This window comes from Rhinolophus hipposideros (assembly GCF_964194185.1).
Source record: "Rhinolophus hipposideros genome assembly, chromosome: 14".
NCBI lineage: Eukaryota > Metazoa > Chordata > Mammalia > Chiroptera > Rhinolophidae > Rhinolophus > Rhinolophus hipposideros.
In genome coordinates this window covers 9,791,577-9,811,665 of record NC_138060.1, presented here as the reverse complement: position 1 = coordinate 9,811,665, position 20,089 = coordinate 9,791,577, and the positions used below count along the sequence as shown (strand labels likewise).

The following is a 20,089-nucleotide window of genomic DNA, read 5'->3' as shown; positions in this document are numbered from 1 at the left end:
AAGGCCCTTCCTGGCTACACGCTCCAGAGAAGCTCTTGCACATGTACCCCAAAAGAATACCTGCAGAGGCAAACAAAATACTACTAGGGGACACATTGGTGGCAAAACTAGTAAGCAAAGCACAGCAGTGATAAACTCCGAATTCAGGAGAGTGGTCACCTCTGAGGGGGGAAGAGGATAGAATCAGGAGGATAATAACAAGGTTTGTTTTCCTAAAGCCAGGTGGTAGGCTCATGGGTGTCCATTGCATCACTACTGTTTATGCCTTATACATATTTTATCAATATTTTTGTATCTGTTCAATATTTCATAAGAACTATTCTTTGTATCCTAGTGCTGTGTGGAAAATGGATTCAAGGGGTAAAAAGGTGGAAGTGGAGAGCTCTGTCAGGAAATAAGGGCAGCTATTGATTTAAGAAATAACAGGGGTTTGGAGGAAAACAGTGATATGGGGGAGATAAAGAGAAAAAAGAAATGTCTCCAGACACAGTTAACCTGTGATTTTCAAACTGGATTCAAGACTTAATTTAATGAAACCTTTCTGGAGAGTGTGATGGGAAGAATGAGGGAGAGGGGTTTTATTCCCCAATTTATTGAAACCCTTGATTTTTACGGAAGTGTACATCAGGAACCAAAGATGAGATGGAAAAACATGAGGGGCGGGACAGACAGCACCAAAATCGTTAGCACCCAGCCCTCTGCTTCTTCCCACCCAACCTTGCGGTAGAACATGATCGCACATTCTGATACACCTGAACTTAGTAGCTTCTCAGTGACAGCAGGTCGGTCCCTATATACAATAAGAATGGTGTGTCTTAGTCCCATAGAGATTCGATCAGGATAAAATCATTTAATAGCTCCTACCAATTTAGTGGTTTTATAAAAATTTGAGGTTGGTAAGTCAAAGTAACGTACAGAGATGGCATTCCAGTTATGTATATGTTACCACAAAAAATATATAAATGTATATATTAAAATATATATACATAAATATATATAATGTATATAAATATATAATATATAATATATAAATATATAATATATATAATATATATAATGTATATATAAATATATAAATATAAATATATAAAAAAGTAAATGTTTTCAATAGCATTCCACAAAGTTCGTTGACATTAAATACTCAGCCATTTGAGAGTAATCTTCTACCCTCCTACACATCGATAGATCTATACATCTTTGGAAACAAACTTTTGTTTTCCATTTAGTAAAGTTCATCTAATTATCATGCACATACCCTTTGATTTGGTGATTCTACTCCTAGGAATTTATCCTATAGATATTTTCACACATAAAAGCAACGACAAGCTACACATAAGAACGGCGGCTGAAGCACCACTTGCAACAACCAGAAATTTTAAACATCCTAAATGATCAGTGGAGAACTGGTAAAAATAAATTATAGTACAGCTAATAACAGAATATTAGATGATCTTTTTTAAAGGGTATTTATGTTTACTGATATTAAAAGCTCTCCAAGATCTATTGTTAAGTGACAAAAGGGAAGTATCTATGGCATGTCACCATTTACGCGAAACATCAAACAAAACATGTACATACATATACACACATGCACACATATTCATACCGACATATGTATAAACACATATGCATACCTATATGTATGTGTACGTATCAAGAAAGGACATCCAACTAATTTAAAATATATAAATTTATATCATTTTTACTGTATTTCAAGGCCATAGTGGGCACACAATAAATATTCTTGAATGATTAAATTCCCCTAAGCTTTTTATAAATCAATTTCACACTGTGTTCCTCTTGCTTATGAAACCTTAACCCCAAAATGCCACCCAATTTTTTCTCATTTATTATTATCAATTTAACATTCTTCTCAGATAATTTGAAAAACCTGGTCAGGAATCACCATCAGAAAGGTAATTCCAGCTTAAAGACTTTCACACAAAACTATCCTGGGATACAACCAACAAGGCAGACTTCTCAGCTAGGCAAGTTCTTGGATGGTGATTATTTAATCGAGAGGTTAAAAAGGCACATGCCGTTTTCTGTTCACACAAAGGCGATAAGGTTTCGCCCTTGCTGCACTCACATACAGTAGCAGTGTGGCATACTTCCTCACGTATGTAATGTGAACTCAATCCCTCTGCTTAGTCTGCTGGTAAAATGATAGGGGCTATCAAAGGGATTAATCGTATTTCTTCATTCTATACCCTTTAATCCTAAAATAAGCACTTCTAAATGCATTCCGAAACAGCATATGCACTTTCTCCAAGGGTGAAATCAGTGCTACATGATGACATTCCTGAAATGTTCCAGGTTATTCCTCGATAAATAATGGTGCAGATTCACTGAGAGACTGAACAATGGGGTGGGGGTGGGGGGGAGGAACTCACTCTTTAATATCTATTGTAACCACATGTAATTCAATTTACTCTAATAACTTAATCAAAAGTCAAAGTTTCACATGAAATCATCCCTGCCTCAGAACAGTATATTCTGGAACAGCACACGCGCCCGTAACAAGTACTCCTAAAAATAAAAAACAATTTTGTATTTTCAACCACTGAGAACACAGTGGGTACATTACGGATAGAAATAACAGTTCTAGGACATCTGTTGAAATAGTCAAAATTAATTCTTGACCCTTGGGCCATCGCCAGTATAATAGAGCCTCTCTTACGCAATATAATCAACATCTGTAGTTAAGCTGGGATAAAATTCGGCGGTGGATGACTGAAAATCCCAAATAATAATGACCTTAACAAGATAGAAATTAATTTCCCTCTCATGTAAATACAGTCTGGAATTATGTAGTCCAAGGCGGTATCTCTATGGTTACCAGGGACCCAGGCACTGCCTGTCTTGTTCTGCTTTTCTCAACAAAGGGCTTCCACCTCATGGTCCAATTTAGCTGCCTGAGCTCCAGGTATCACATCCACATTCCAGTGGGCAGGAGGTAGAGAAACAAAGATACATGCTTTCCCTTGGAAAGCACTTCCCAGAAATTGTACTTACTATTTTTACTTATATGTCTTCACCTAGAACTTAATCAAATGGCAACCCCTAGGAGCAAGGAGGGCTGCTAAATAATGTCTTAATTCTCAAGCTATGTGCCAGACAATATTTTGAAGGTTATCTTTCTAAGGAATAAGTAGGCAATACATGTGGAGACAACAAGCAGTGTCTATCATATTAAGGAATCACAAAATAATGACACAGACATTTCTTAATTATTTTCTTAATATACATAACCATACATTCACTTATAATGAGAGAGGAGATTTTGTATATGGGTTTACAGATCACAGTACCTTATATTTCACACATAAAACACACCTATAATGCATCTTCTTCAATATCCAGTTGGGGTTTTTTTTTTTTAGACCTGTGTCAGAACTTAAAGATGTCATAAAAAATCTAGTTTCTTCTACAGTTTCTGCCTTGTTCCCAATCTTTTATAATTGTTTTGACCAGAACCTAATTCAATTAGTGTGCTTTTAGTATTCATTGTTGGGGGTATTTTCGGCATTCAGCTTAGTTTTCATAAAAATAACAATTCTCTTTTCGCATTATATTTCATGGGTTTATGAAGGTAATTTATGTAATTATAGCAGATATTACTGGCATAAACAGGTTTAGGAACAAACAAGTCCACTCTTGGTAAATATGCAACTCTACAAACCAACTAGAGGGATCAGAAAAGTGAGAGCATCCTAAAGAGGGACTTACATAGTGGATGTTTTACAGAGGAAGTGGAGAGATTTGGGGTTTCTCCAGCAAGGGCATTGAGTGAAGAAGCACTTCTGTTCTCTTAAACGTCTTCTTGCCAAAATCTCCTCAGTTGGCTACTTCAGCAGGAAAGCCCTGCTAATGCTATCACACTGTTGATGATGGAGCCCTTCCTGATTCCATCACCTACCTCCCTCAATCTATAGATGAGGGAAACTGAGGTCCAGAGAAGTTTCCAAACGTCAGAAGTGCACTATGCACTTCTCAAAGGCATTTGCTGCTTGTACCACTTCCCATAGCTTCTCACTGGGTAAGAATGTCCTTGACATTTGGCGCAGGACCCTCTCCATGGCGAGGGCACAGTCTCACAGAATGTTCAACCTCCCAGTCTCCAGCCCGCTAAACGCCTATAGCAGCACTCCAAGTCATTGTGACAAGAAAACAAAACAGCAGCCATGAGTGGCCAAATGCCCACATCCTGAGATGCAGAAGTGATTTTTTGATGTTGTAGTTTTATAGTTGTTTTTCTGTCATCTTTTAAATCACACTATCACTGCTCTGGATCGTGTTTACACCCATGGACAATTCCAAATCCTAAGGAATCTTAAGAGGTCTTTTAATCTCCTTGATGAAGTGAACAAAGCTGAGCCCGAAACATAAAAGTATGTGCACTATTTTAATAATTCCTAGGAAAAGACATGCTATAGCTCACTGAATACAGACTTCACCATGCTACACAATTTTCTAACAGCTCTTTATATTGGACTCACAAATAAACAGAAACATTAGAAATGGTAACATCATTAAGAAAACGAATGATACTTTCTCATACATCTGCATGATGAGATCCTTTGCCCAATTTTCTAATGAGTTGTTTGTGTTTTCTTATTAGTTAGAGCTGTTTTTGTATTTTCAAAAGTAAGCCTTTGCATATCATACATGTTCCAGATAATTTTCTCAATTTTTCATCTGACAATTTTAATTAAGTTACTCATGTCAAAATAATCCATCTTCCTTTACAACTTCTGAGTTTCATATCATCCATTCATTTATTCAGTCATTCAACAAATTCTGATGGGATTTTTCCTATGCACCAGCTATTTTTCTGAGTGTTGGGGAATTGAACAAAACAGACATGGAACAAAATATCCTCATGAAGTCTAAATTCTTGTGTAGGCTAAAATAATTAATTCTAGGGCAGAAAAATCCAGGTGAGCCATTAAAAATAGGATGTCCGGCTCTGAAGTGCTCTGAAAAAACCTAAGAGAAAGGAAGGGAAAAAGGAGTGACTGGAGTACTTACTATGTTAAAATGGGCAGTAAACCCTGTTCTAAGAAAATGACATTGGAGAGGCCGGAAGGGAAGTCGGGGAACAAACCTTGTGGATATCTGGGGGAGCTAGTCCTTGGGGGGGTTCCCAGCAAAGGCAGATGGTATGATGTGGGGATATGCTGAATGAGTTTGGGGACCAGTAAGGTGGCCAGTGTGGCTAGAAAGCAGAGAGTGAGGGAGAAAAAAAGGAAAAACATTGAATTTAGATATGTCTTTTACTTTCCAAATTTTTAAAAGCATTCATCCACAATAAAATATTTTTATAGTTTTCAATTAACCTCTTGTTATTCCAAACGGAAAGCTGCTTGTCCTAGCACCATACTAAATCCTTCCTCCACTGCGTTTACACGTCACCTTTATTATGTACCACCAAGTCACAATGACTTCCATCTAGTTTGGGAAACGTTCTGTTCTATCCCAGGGACCTATTCCTGCTCCAACCCCGCACTGTTTTCATTTCTGAAGCCTTACAATGTATTTTACTATCTGGTGGGGCTAGAACCTTGCATTACTCTCCAGTCATCTTCACAGCTAGCAGACCTTGGCTGGGTCAGCTTTCCAGTTGATGAAAGAGTTTAAATTCCATGTTCTATAAGTGATAGGAAAGAGAAGGCGGCCAAGAATGTACTAAAGCTTAAGTGGGGACTGGGATTCTCTTTCCAATCGAAACTCCTAGCCCTCCACATCAAATACCAATCCTTTAACAGTAGTCTAAACTACTTTGTGGGAAGAAAGCTTGTGGACTGCTCAAGTGGAAGCCCATTTCAATCCTGTTTCTCTGGTCTCCCTGATGTCACTATCAAATCCTAGAAAGCTATGGTGCTGACCAGTGGTTCTCAAACTCTGTTCCCTGGACCAGTATTAACAGCAACACCTAATTTATCAGATATAAATTCTAAGCACCAACTGAGATCTAATGAATGGGAAACTCCAAAAGGAAGGGGAACAGCCCTACCGATGTTTAGAGTCTATAAGATTCCTCCAGAGCCAGGAATATAGTGTTTAAGAGCCCAAACTACAGTCAGAGTCTTACGCTCTCAACTTGGTTTCAATACTAACTAGCTGTGGGACCTCGGGGAAGTAACTTAAACTTACCTCACCTCAGTTTCTTCATGAAACCAATGTGAGTAATGGTATCTATCTCAAAAAGGGTTTCCATAATTAAATAAGAGAACATAAGGAACATGCTTAGAATCTAATATCCCTGGCATACTGTACATGTTCAATTAATGACAGCTAATATGATGATGATTATGATGATGATGATGATGATGACGATGATAATGAAAAAAAATCATAATTTGCTTTTCTTTTATTTCAGTTAATTTATTCTGAAAAGCCTAGATCCATTCATGCTGGATTTAACAGAAATCAGGGAATGGGAAGTACAATCAATGGCCTACTTTTTCTGACTGTGTTTACACAGAAGTAGAGAGGGGTAGAGTGAGTTAACTCTGACAGGATTTTGTGGAGATGGTTTGTATTGCTAGGATTATGAAGAATTTTCTTTTCTAAAGAAGCCTTTTAAATTTTTTGCCTTTAAAAATGAATCAGTTATAAAACCTAGACATTAATTAAAAGGCTCCACGACCAAAAGCTCTTCCCACAAATACTGTCCACAGACTACCAGTTCATTTCCTATATATCCCCAACAAAGGCTAAAAAAAGATGGACGGACTTTATAGGGTAACCTGGGGGTCGATTGATTCAGACAGCTGAATTCATCAATATGGGTAGCAAATCCCACCAACTAATGGCAGCTTGTACAATCCCCTCCTGTTGCAAGCATTTAACTGCCTAGAAAAGAGAAGTAAAGCATATTCTCAACAAAGGTGTCCCCAAATCAAGACCCAACCCTTGGGTGCCACTGTATAGTTTTACAAATAACACAGTTAGAAGCCCTAGTAGGGCTGCTTAAGAATATAAAACTGTATATGCTTTATTACCATAATGATTAGAATAGGTTGAATAGTGGTCCCCCAAAAGAGACATCTACCTGGAATCTCTAAATGTGATCTATTCAGAAAAAGGGTCTCTTTGCATATGTAATTCAGGTAAGGACTCTGAGATGAGATTACCCTGGATTAGGGAGGGCCCAAATCCAATGGTCAGTCCTTATAGAAGAAGAGCAGGGAAAGGGACAGAGACACACTGGAAGGACACCATGTGATAACAGAGGCAGAGATGGGAGTGACACATCTACCGACCAAGAATGCCCAGGGGTACCAAAAGCCACCGAAAGCTGAGACAGAGACATGGAATAAATTCTCCTCAGAATCTTGAGAGGAAAGCAACCCTGCTGACACCTGGATTTTGGATTACTAGCCTTCAGAACTGTGAGAAAAGAAATTTCTGTTATTTGAAGCCACCCGGTTTGCACTAATTTGTTTCAATGTCTCTAGAAAACTAAAACAACTACGTAAAACTCTAAGAAACCAGACTAGATGGAACTCACACCCTGATGCTAAGAGTACTCCTCTTTAGGTGATGGAGTTATACTTTTTTTCCAAATCATTCGACTTTCAATTTTCCAAATTGTCTACACTGCACATCTATCATCCAACAATTTGATCAAACTTAATTTAAAATAAGAAGTAAACCTGCCTCAAAAGGCTGTTATCACCAGGATTTTGAAAATACAAAAGAGAAAAAAATTATCTGAAATCTATGGCAGTTGGAAACATCTATTAAATTGTTCCAGCTCCGAGAACCCAGAAAAACATATTCATGTGTCTTTCCCGTGGCTTCAGATATTCCAGACCTAAGATAGTGGAGGTATTCCCCAGTTATCTATTGTCTCCAAATGTTTGGCTTCATATAGATGAAAGGAGCCTGTCATAATTTCCAAACAACTCAATAAATCGTTGGAGAAGCTCCAAAGGCAGAGAGTCATCAAGGATGTAAATGACAGGAGTGCTCCTGGGTGCCTGATTGGGAACAAAAGACTTAGAGAAATTATATTATCAGAGTAATTTCATAGTGTGTTGAAGAAAGAAAACACCTGCATTCTTTTAATAAGTCCCCTCGAGGCCTAATTCCTCAGCACTTAAACTTGGAAGACCCGCACTGGGTGTTACATGTTCATATAATGAGCCAGTTTTTAAGACTTGTGAAAGCAGTTTCTGCATCACCAAGTAGTTTACCAAACATAAAATCAAATAACGCTCTCATTACATGCTTTCCAACGGTCAAATATGCTTGCCTCTGTTTTGCAACATGGTGTCAGGTAAAGCCTTGGGGAGCACAAGCTAAAAAACATGGGTCCAAAGACTGGATAATGACCATCTTGTTTATTTTTAGCTTGTAGACTTCAAGTTGGCTGCTGAAGGGATAAGCTGTAAACTCCTTTTCCCTGACTGATCCCTTTTGTGGAAGTTTCCTGTAGGAAATATGCAAATGACATTTCTGAACACAACCCCTGCCCTTCACAAACTCTCCAGATTGCTCAATTTTAACACCAGAGCTGTAAACAAGCTGAATGGAGCCCGCTTTATGTATGCAGATCTGACTAGAAAATTGCCAGCCGTCTCCTACTGGAAATCACATTGTCTTTTATTCAATTTCTCACCTTTCGGGCATCCCAATAAGCTCAACATCACACCCTCTGGTTTTATAGGAGTTTCACTTTTAAGACCCCAATCTCAAATAAACCAACTAGCTTAGGATTCTTCAGACATTTTGTTCATTGTAGACAACAGTCAGATCTCATCCCCTGGCCACTGAGAATATGACTCTGTTTTCCCCCAAGGTATAGCTTTATATTTAGACCAGGAGAGTCAAAATGCCAGAGCTAAACACTCTCTCTTGATGAAAAAACTTGTGATCTTGAGCCCTGAAGATCTGGTTGCAAATCTTGACTCTACTTATTATCTGTGTGACCTAGGGCATGTTACCTAATTGCCCTAAGCCTCTGTTTCCTCATATTTAAAAAGTCGAAGGTAAAATACATGCCTCAGAGAAGGGCATGGATGATGTCGTGTTTTGAGGATGATGTACCTTGATGCATGAAAGCCCAGCACACAGCAGGTCCCCAATAATGTAACCTCCTTCCTAATAGCATCTCCCAGACAGGGGAATTTAGCTGCTTTGATGACTTGCTCAGCTCAGTGGTCCCTGCGAAGTGGCACTCATATCACCCTTCCTGTCATGTATATTCACTCACTTGCTTCTTCAAATCAGTAGTTTCAAAATCAAACGTCTACAGCAGCCAACCAGTAATGTAAACGAGTGAGGCAGGCCACATATAATAACCGAAAGGGAATGGTGGGGACTGTGGAAAATCTGAACTTTTGTGTTCTATCTAAAAAGAGGAAGGAATTTAAGCCCAGAGTTGCCACAAATTTTCATTATTCCAGAGAAAATTCTAAACGTGATTTTTTTAAAATACAAAATACCAAATGTTGGCAATTAATTAAGGTTTTAAATATCGTACATTGTCAAAAAATATGGATACAGGTCAGATCTTCTCTTAGGAGTTTCCAGAGTATAATCTTGGGTTCAAATATTGTGTAAATATCTTTGTCAGTCACGCCTTAGAAAAGAGACCTGGGCCGGCCCGGTGGCTCAGGCAGTTAGAGCTCCGTGCTCCTAACTCCGAAGGCTACTGGTTCGATTCCCACATGGGCCAGTGGGCTCCCAACCACAAGGTTGCCAGTTCAATTCCTCGACTCCCACAAGGGATGGTGGACAGTGCCCCCTGCAACTAAGATTGAACACGGCACCTTGAGCTGAGCTGCCCCCCAGATGGCTCAGTTGGTTGGAGCACGTCCTCTCAACCACAAGGTTGCCGGTTCGACTCCCACACGAGATGGTGGGCTGAGCCCCCTGCAACTAGCAACAGCAACTGGACCTGGAGCTGAGCTGCACCCTCCACAACTAAGACTGAAAGGACAACAACTTGACTTGGAAAAAAGTCCTGGAAGTACACACAGTTCCCCAATAAAGTCCTGCTCCCCTTCCCTAATAAAATCTTATTAAAAAAAAGAAAGGAGAGCTTCTGCGTAATGAATGGTGATCATGTAAATGAAAGTGTTTAGCATGGCACACCGGAAGTCACAAAACCTCATACTTACTAAGCAAGGTTGGGTAAAATACTGGGGGTGTGAAAAAAAATGAATACACGTGACTTGTATTCATCTTTTATTATTGTTATATATTGTATTACAATTTTAATAGTTTTTTCCTTTCTTAGAATATGTATTCATTTTCTTGGCACCCTCTGTAAATTAACTATTGCCTTGATGATGTGTAGTTTTCATCTTGGACATGAATATTCATGGTCCACTGGGAAGGCCCAAGGCACACAAAAGGTCCCTTTTTATATACGGACCCCAGGAAAAGAGTTTAAATGCTGTCTTCTTGTTAGAGTTTGCAAATTATTTTTACAAGTATCATATGCACACTTCACTTAATCAAAGAGATTGTGAGGGTACAGGGTTCAATTCTAAGTTCCATTTCATCTCAAGTGTATATGGCCCCAGTGGGCGTGTGATCGGCTGTATGAATCTGCTATTCCATCAGGAAGTCTCATCCCTTTAGAATCCAAACACCTACCTAAGGGAGGAACCCACTATCTCTTCTGAGCTAAGTCCCTAAGAAAAGAATCATCATTTAACATATCAAGGGTGACAGCTCATGGTGGGGAAGTGCCTTCTCCGTCACAGAACCCACAATTTCCAGGGCCATGAACCAGGTCTTACTCTTTATCCATCTTGTTTCCATTAAACTTTCTTGAAACCACAAACATATATGAAGCCCATGCTATACACTATGCACAAAGAGATACATGCCATGCATTTTCCCATTCATCCTCATGAAATAACTTCATAATAACAGTATTTCCATTTTCAGATTAGAAAACCAAGAAAAGTTCAGAAAGATGAAGACACTTTCCCAAAAATACTCCGTAAAAACCAAGACTACAATCCCAGCAAAATGTCTTCAAAGCCTGTCCCTTTAACCACTCAGCTATAATACTCCCACATAAGCCCTTACAAGCTTCCAGAAGTTTTTATGACATTGCCTGGAAATACACATTTCTCCCCAGAGATCACCCCCCATTGCTCTCCCATACACAAGGCAGGTAGAATCCTTTTGATCTCAAAATGCTCAGTGAGCTGGGCATCATTCCCTGTAGGAAATGCTCCCTGGGTCCACAGGGAATTCCTTCTGGGTACTCATTTATCACAGTTAAAGGATAACCTTCCAGCTTTTTGAACCAGAGGCCACAAAATAACAAATTTATTAGCTTCCTCCTCATCCCACCAACCTTAAGCAACAGAAACATAAGGTTGAATGACAACCTTTCAACAGAATGTAGGTGTCACTTTCAGAATTAAAGACAAATAAAATGTATTTTGAAAGCAAGATGACTGACATCAATGCTCTGTGTTTCCTTACTGTTCATCAGGTACAAATTGCCACACAGGATGATTAAACAAGGATTAAATACAAGGTTGCCATACAAGCTGAGATGTTTCAAAGTTTCAGCCCAAAGAACACACCGATTTACTCAAATTTTTTAAAGAATAGGAGTGAATGTTGGCACCACGTTGTTGGGGGACAATTTCACAAGAGCTTCACATTGGCAGGCTGTAGAATGAGAGAAACTATTGTCATATAGTATATAAGGAACAATAGAAAACCACCAAAGTGGGCCATGAGTAGAAAAATTTTAATTCAGTGATAATCCATACACAGGATTCAAAAAGCTAATAAGTGTATTAGATCTTTTTGCCTGAAATGTAAAAATATCCAAAAAGTATTTCTAAGTAAGCTACAAAAGACCATATGCAGAGTGCATATTTTCTGTAAAAATCTTGTTAATAAATCATAATTTGAAGAAATAAAGTGCAGGACATAAACAACATATATCTTTAGATGTTTCTATACACCAGACAGTACATACCGTGTTTTCCCGAAAATAAGATGGAGCCAGACCATCAGCTCTAATGTATCTTTTGGAGCAAAAATTAATATAAGACCCAGTCTTATTTTACTATAAGTAAAATAAGACTGGGTCTTATATAATAAATACTGGGTATAATATAATACCGGGTCTTACATTAATTTTTGCTCCAAAAGACACATTAGAGCTTACTTACCGGCTAGGTCTTATTTTCGGGGAAACACGATAGTTTCAGTTCTGTAGACTATGAGGGCTGGCTTAATTACTCAATTCTGCTACAGCAGAAGTGGCCACAGATGACACTAAATGAATGGGCATGGCTGTGTTCCATTAAAACTTTATTTATGGACTTAAAATTTTAATTTCATATCATTTTTATGTGCCACAAAATGTTATTCTTCTTTTGATTTTTTTTTCCAACCATTTGAAAATTATTCTTGGCTAGTAAGCTGTACAAAAACAGGTAGCAGGCTGATTTTGTCCTACAGGCTATAATTTGCTGACCCTTACTCTCAAAGGTATAATTAAGGGTTTTCTTCTCTGCGCTGTGTATGTTTTGTGCGTGTATGTGTGTGACTTTTAAATCTTTTGTAATAACCATGTCTTATTTCAAATCAGAGACAATACAGACATATTGGAACGAACTAATATGTTTCCTCCAGGGAAAAACCTGATTAAGGTGTTTCAGCTTCTATCAAATGCAAGTGACATAAGGTGAGCCATCCAGCAACCTTCTGAGCTGCAAAAGTATCTTTGCCTACTTTGGTACTTTACCTACCAAGTCTTAAGCGCATGTTCGTATACACACAGGCACCACTTTCCCCCACTTTTCTTGGCACATCAGATGACTGAGACAGAGTGTTTTTCCTCCCCAAGTAAAATAATCGGTGGGAACGCATTTCGTAGCCAAATTACAACCCACTAGAGGAAACCAGGCCGGCATCTCCCCCACATTACTGCCTCAGTCATCAATCAACACAATTGCCAGGGCAACTAAGGAAAGATGCTTTTCAAGGCGCGCAGTCTTGGCTGACCCAGGAGCGCTACTGCTGGAGCGACAGCACCAAAGCATCCTGCCTGGAAAGGCAGCCGTTGTGGGGAGACAGACTGCTCTGCATAATTAAAACGACCTCACAAAGCTACCACTGCTCTGGGCTTTCCATGTCAGCTGCTCATGAAAGTACAACTCCAGGAGGCTTGCTCTGAAAGCCCGCCTTTTAATGCTAGAGTCGAATCTACATTTATCAGCAAAACTGAACCATTAAAGGGATTACAAGGAGCTTAGAATCCACTGGCGGTTCATTGATCTGGTCTTGCAAGCCTCATCTCCCCATGCCCTTTAGAAATGGCTTTGGTCTGTTCCCCGGTTCTATGCTTGCCTTTGATTTGAGCACCATTCTCATCCAAGTGGGAGTGGTTGTTTCCTCTAGCCTTGATTCCAAAAGGTTCTCAGATTCCTTTCTTCTAAAACGAAGAAAAGCTATTTGCATATTCCCCTAGATAGAGGTAGAGGCCAGGGGTTGGCCAATATTTTCCTTAAAGGGTCAGGTAGTAAATGTTTTGGGCTTTGCTGGCCATATAATCTGTTGTGACCAGTCAACTCTATGACAATATGTTAACAAATAGGCATGACTTTGTTCGGATAACACTTCATCTATAAGCACTGAAACGTGAATTTCATGCAATTTTCATATGTCATGAAATACTCTCTTGATTTATTTCCACCCTTTAAAAATGTAAAAACCATTCTTAGCTTGTGAACCAATCACACAAAGCAGAAGGGTCGCATTCGGCCAGCAGGCCGTGGTTTGCCACCCCCTGACCTAGATGGTTGTTATTCAAAGTGTGGGCCTGACCAACAGCAGCAGCATGACCTCGGATCTTGTCAGAAACGCAGAATCATAGGCCCCAATCAAGCCTGTAGAATCAGTATCCGCATTTAAACAAGATCCCCTGGCGATTCATACACAAGCCAAGTCTGAGAAGTCCTGGTCCAGAACACAGAATTTTGAATACCACTGACTAGCTGGCTGTAGAACATTAGACAAGCCGTTTAACCCTCTGAGACTCAGTTTCATTATCCATTAAAATGGATATAAATAACTGCGACCATCTCTGAGGACTGTTGTAAGTGAAACATAGAAAGGATGTAAAACACTTGCTGGGCATTGTCAATGCTTTAAAAATGGTAGCCAATATGACAGAAGCTTATTATTTTTTAACTCATATTTAGATAGATGAGAATGCTCACTCAGGATTTGCAAGCTCCAATCACTTCCGGGAACCGACAGACAACCTAAATATTTGAAGAAGTCCTAGAATGCAACTGGAATGTGGGAGACTATGGTGAGCTGAGGTCACACCCTTCCTTCTAAACCGAGAATACTGTGTCCTGCCAGTTACTGACATGAGGCAAGGAGGCCCCATGTTACGACATATCTGGATTTTTCCAAGAGAGCTGGAAACCTGGGTTTTCAGGTTAGAAAAAAGCCTCTTTACTTACCATACCATGCAGACCCAATAAAACCCATCTGCAAGCTGGATCTGACCCAAGGCCTTCTAGTTTGTGACCTTTGCCTAATAGACAATTTACAAGAGATGGTGAGTCACAAGGAAACCAGCCTGGGTTTTAAAGGCAAACCCCAGCAGCTCTGAGCCTCAGTTTCCTCATCGGGAAAATGATCGCGTCTGCTTCATAGGGTTTGGTGAGGATTAAAAAGAAATGTATGCAAAACGGGGAGGCACAGCTCTGGACAGAATAAGCACTCACTGTTATTATTGCTGATGTTGTTTTGGTATTATTGTTATTATTTTTGTTTATCAATGCCTAAGCATTCAAAGGGCACTGTAAAAATGGTTATTTTTCTCTCCCTGCTCAATCTGGTAGCAAACAAGCAAGCCCAATTAACCCCCACTCAGAATGCCATCTCATAGCAGAGCACACTAAGTGCTTGGTTATTAATGATTTTGTTCTGGCTGCCGTCCACGAAGATGCCTTAATCTTCCTCTTAATGAAAATTCCCTGCACGGTCCCGCCACTGCAGGATTTGTCCTAGGCTGTCCTGAGGAGCTGCTACTAGGGGCTAGGTTACCTGAAGGGAGCAGCACCCACCTTTGCTCCCCAGTTGCCCTACATAAGGTGGTGGAGATCACTTTGGCTGACAATTGTGAGCCCTCTGCTCTTCAAGACACATTAATCCTTGTGGGTTTTTTTTAGAAATCCTACAAAAACTCCCCACATTTGCCACCTAAAGGTGTGGATGGCAATAAAAATGGGGAGAGTGTATGATAACTCAGGAAAATCCCCATAAAGTGTACCGACTCCCTGCTGGCATCTTTCCTCACACAGAGGAAGCCCCAAAGTGCAGAGAGCAAGTGTACACACGCGGACACTGCGCTTGGTGTTTCCGGTCAGCATTTCTCAGTCTTCAACGTGCTCACAGGTCAGCTGGGGAATCTCGTTAAAGCCGGGGCTCACTGGAGAAGCCAGCTTCCAGGAGATTGAGACGCTGCTGGTTCCTCCCCAGGTCTGAATCAACAAGACCCGCCTGCCGAGCTGCCTGTAGGTCTCTGCTCAAATGTCACTTCCTCAGAGTCCTTTCCTGACCACCTTCTCTAAAATATAATCATTTGTTGAATGAGGGCAGGAATCTTGTCTGTTTTATTCTTTGTTGTATCCCCTGCACCAGCAGGGTGCCTGGTACAAAGCAAGCACTCAAATATTTGTTCAGTAGAGAGATCCCAGTTTGACAGCTGAGAAAAACGGAGCTCAGGGAGCCTAAGTCATTTGCCCAAGCTCACACAGCTTGTCAAAACCAGAGCAAGACACCAGTCCAGCTCTGTCTGGACTTCAAAGCCCCAGCCCTCTCCTCCACACCAGAGGGGGAAGTACAGTTTGTTTACAGCACACTTCCTCCCTGGAACTTGAATGCCTTTGTGCTGGAGGCAGTAACACAATTCTGTTCTGCTCTGAGCAGATGCCTGCTGTGTAGACAGGGCACTGCAGGACCAGTGTGGAAGCAGAGAGGCTAGTTGAGAGGCCAACGAGTGGTGATATTTCAAGTGCCTTGGTACTCTGGGGTAAAGGAAATTCACAGTCAGTGGGTCAGACGGAAGGCAGTTTGTCAGCCAGTCAGGCCAGCTTTTTCCTCCTGTCCGGGTACAACTGTCTCTCCAGTCAGAGGGGTGGAAAGTGAGCATACGGTGTGTTTCAAACTGCCCAAAAGAAATTGCACTGTAACCCACAAGTGATTGTGCCTCTTCTCCAAAAGGTCACCTGAAAGTATACCCAAGGGGGAAAAGGAGGGAGTAAAAGCAAGGCGCTGCTTCCTTTCCAGCAATGGGTGGAAACACCATAAAAACCCCATTCATGAGTCAAAGTAAGGCCTTTCTACTGCTAGTGAGGAAACTGCTTCGGCATGAAAACCTATCTCAGCCTAATGAAAGGGTCTCTTTCCAAGAGAAAGCTCCATAATGGGCTGAAAATAAAACACTTGTTTCCCCACCACAAAGTCAGCTGGGTTAAAATGGCTTCAGGGTCTCCAAGAAGCTGTGGTCATGAAAGTCTAAAGTGATCTGGACAACCAGCAGCCTCAGACAGGCTAGTTATGTTTCTTCCTGAGCAGCGGTTGAGAGGAAGCTAAAAGTAATGAACAAAAGTAGCTAATATCTACTGGGTGCCTGGTACTGGGCAAACAATGCGTTTTCAAATATCTCATTTAATCCCTACAATCACACCATTAGGTAAGTTACTGTTCCCATTTAATGGTTAGGGAAACTGAGACCTAGAGAGAGTAAATAACTGACTTGAGGTCAGAGGCCACACAGACTGATGTGGGGTGGAGGTGCCAGGTACACCCCCACACTGTACAACTACTCCACGGGCCTCCAGTCAGAAGTTAACACAAATGCTCCAGAATAGGGGAGAGGCTGAACATCACTCTGCTGTTCACTCTGCTTTTCCCACCCCCATTCCAGCACAAGGTGGGTCAAAAAAGACTAGATCTGTAGTTCCATATCCTGGATTTGGTTGACAAAATAAGGCTTCGAAATCTATTCCCATGTATCACCCACTTTCACATCTGGGACACACAAGGGGTTATAACATTGGCACAAGTGATGGAAGCCTATGTCTGTCCATTACATATTTATAAGGTCGGCTGGCCCTGCCTCTGACACAGAAGTTATTTAATGCTCGGGAGCCAGAGGGCTGCGCTCAGTGCCCTGAAACAAAGGCAAGGAGGCTGCCAGACCCATCTGAGGCAGGAACAAAAGCATTTAATTTCTGAAGGAGCCAGTTGGGAGTTTCCTTATAACTGGGTGCCCAGCACACATTACCAATTGGGAGAAAGTAGAGAAGCATGCACAAAGGGAGAAAAAAAGATCAAAGGCTTTTCTCCCTAGAATCCAGAAACAGCCCTCTTCAAAGAGGCATAGGAGTGGTGTAGAAAGGGAAAAGGATGCAATAATCAAAGAGAGAACATGTTATGATGTTGGAGAATTTTCTCCCATCACTGGGTTTTGCTTTTCATGAAGTTGCTAAGAAGGATCCACCTCTTTACGTCATCCAGCGGAGAGCCGACAAGCCTGTGCCCCAACTTTTTCCAACCAGAGCCCCAGCAGCCAGATGTATTGGGAGGGCACCGAGATCCCTTGTCTCCCAATCATAATCATTCCAATCCATGCTGGGGCTGCCTGGAAGTCAACATTCACAGCACATTAATAAGAAACATCTGGCCACCGAAGAGGGTTGACACAGCGCAGACGGGCAGCGGTGGATTTGTGGTTGGGACCCAGAGTTACAGGGGCTGAATTAAAAACACAATTGGAAAACACCAGCCAGGCCAGGGAATCCTACAAGGGCTGCACTGTGGCACTTGGAAATTCCAGGCCCAAGCTGAATTGTGTGGGGTTGGGTGACTTAGATACGCAGAGTGTGGGTACAAGGGACCCAAAACTCTTACATCAGGGAAACGCTCTCCTGCATCCCCCAGTGTCTGGCCACCACATCCACCTTCAATATTTGCAGCAGATGTAGTCTCACTCTTAAAGGAACAGCCTTTGCAGTCTTTCATGTGGCTTACAAGTAAGATTTACAAAAGGAGAAAAATATACGTGTGTGCATATATTTCGTTTCACGTACATATACGTATATTGCCCATATTGCCCGCCTGACCTGTGGTCTTTAGAAATCAGATTTAAGGCGTCCTACCTCCATTGATGCAAGGCAAACCCCGGGCACTGGTCACCACAGGCGTTACATGGCTGGCCTCTCTCTATCCGCCCCAGTCCAGTCAACTTCAAAACAAAAAGACAACACAACATGTTTCCACCACAGAGGCTCCTTCCAAAGCCCCACTTGTGAGCCAGGCAGGACGCCCTGCTCTTTCCAGCCCACCTCATCTGATCTGACTCCAGTGCTCCTCTGTGAGGTGGGGGACATGGGGTAGGGCACGGCTGCTGCCCCGGGGTGGTCTCCTGCCAGGGGAAGGGTGTGCGGACCCAGGCAGGCTGCCTCTGGCTTAGGCCACCAAGCCACCAAAAAATGGCCATGGCTGGGGCTTTGTCTCCCCGAGACACCTTGGTCACCGGGTTTCCAAGAAACAAAAGCAAGATCTTTCTGTTCCCGGAGAAGCGACCGTGGCACGCTCTCCTTGGGCCAGGCTGGTCCTCCCGAGGACGGGGCAGCACAGGGCACCCCAAAAGACAAACCCAAGTCAAGCCCGCGGCTCAAGCTCCAAAAAGCTGGCCGCTGGCGTTTTAGTGGTAGGATTGTGATCTGTCTTAAAGGAAGAGGCGAGGGAGGGGGCTTTCCGGGACGCCCCCAAACTGTGACACTGCGGGCCACAGTTTCTGGTCTCCCTCTCGCCGGGTCTGGGAATCCGGACTTAACCCCTTCTGCGCCTTGGATCCCTCTCGTCCCGGCCAAGCCTCCGCCCGCCCGCCCGCCCGCCCGCCCGGCCGGCTTACCTGGGGCCACAGGTGCGCGGCCGCCGGGCACTGGGAGACCGGGCACGGGCGCCCGCGGCGGCCCAGGGGCACCCGGAGATCTGTCCCGCTCTGGTGGGGGACACTCACCGAGCGGCTGGAGAGTCTTTTCCGGGAGCTCCGGCTGAACATGGCCGGGCGCCGCCTGCACTCAGCGTGTTCCGTGGGTCTGTCCGCACCGCGGCTGGGAGGGCGGGCCACCTGGGCGGGCACCCTCGGCGGCCGGTGGCCGGGCAGTCTCCGCCTCGCAGCCCCCGGCTCGCCGAGCAGCGCACGCCTTCCCCCCGCCCTTCCCGGAGCCTCTCGCCCGCCCGCCCGCCCGCAGGTCCCTCCCTCTCTCCCGGCATCCCCCCGCCCTCCGCGGCTTCGCCCCGCGGTCCGCCGGCCCTTCCCATCGCTCCCCCGCACCCCGGCTGTGCCTCCTTTCTGCCTTTCCCTGCTTCCCCGCGACCCACTGGGGCCAATTCCCGGGCAGCACCTGGGCTGCCCCGCCCCCAAAGGCTCTTTCCTCACCTGTCTCAGAAGTTAGGCGCAGGAACCACTTCAAGGCCCCCTGCTGCTGTAGCTGGGATAGGGGTTGGGGGTGCAGGTGGAGGTGGAGGGATGGGGGTCAAGGAGGTTTTAAAGTATGATTCACATACAGTAAAACCTACCCTTTTTAGTGCACAATTCTGCCAGTTTTGACAAATTCATACAGACCTTTAATTACTACCACCACAATCAAGATACAGAATAGTCCCATCACCCCCCAAAAGAGACTATTTTAAAAGTTTGTACCGTGCATGGATTCTATTTAATATTCACTAACTATTGGCTGAGGAGGAAGAGAAGGAGGAGGTAATATGCCCCTAACTGTACAGTGCCTGGAATATAGTACCTGCTCATTAAGTAACTGTTGAATCACTGAATGCAAGCTTTGAAACCCCAGTGCCCACTTGCCCATTCTTTTCCCACTATCGCTAGCTGGTGGTCTTCCTAAATTAACTGACCTCTTTGGTCAATTAATTCTGTCTCTTTATCAATAAAAATTATTGATGTAACAAATATTAATTCTGTCTTATCAATAAAAACATATAACAAAAGATATCTCACAGCATTGTTCAGAAAGATGAGTAGGGATGTGTATAATTGTCA

At 42.5% G+C, this 20,089-nt stretch overlaps 1 protein-coding gene across 2 annotated transcripts in view; it reads right to left on the bottom strand.

Annotated features, from left to right (window-relative positions):
- Positions 1-19,244, bottom strand: part of PRICKLE2 (prickle planar cell polarity protein 2) — a 333,453-nt gene extending 314,209 nt beyond the window's left edge. Inside the window, exons 1-2 of one of the 2 annotated variants that reach the window (XM_081072618.1) lie at positions 18,938-19,244; positions 18,180-18,265 (exon numbers count right to left, since the gene is read on the bottom strand). In XM_081072618.1, coding sequence (XP_080928744.1) covers positions 18,180-18,265; positions 18,938-19,087 — 236 coding nt within the window. In that variant the 5' untranslated portion in view covers positions 19,088-19,244. The remainder of the gene's footprint in view (positions 1-18,179; positions 18,266-18,937) is intronic. The other variant, XM_081072619.1, reaches the window with a different exon arrangement.
- Positions 19,245-20,089: the final 845 nt, after the last annotated feature.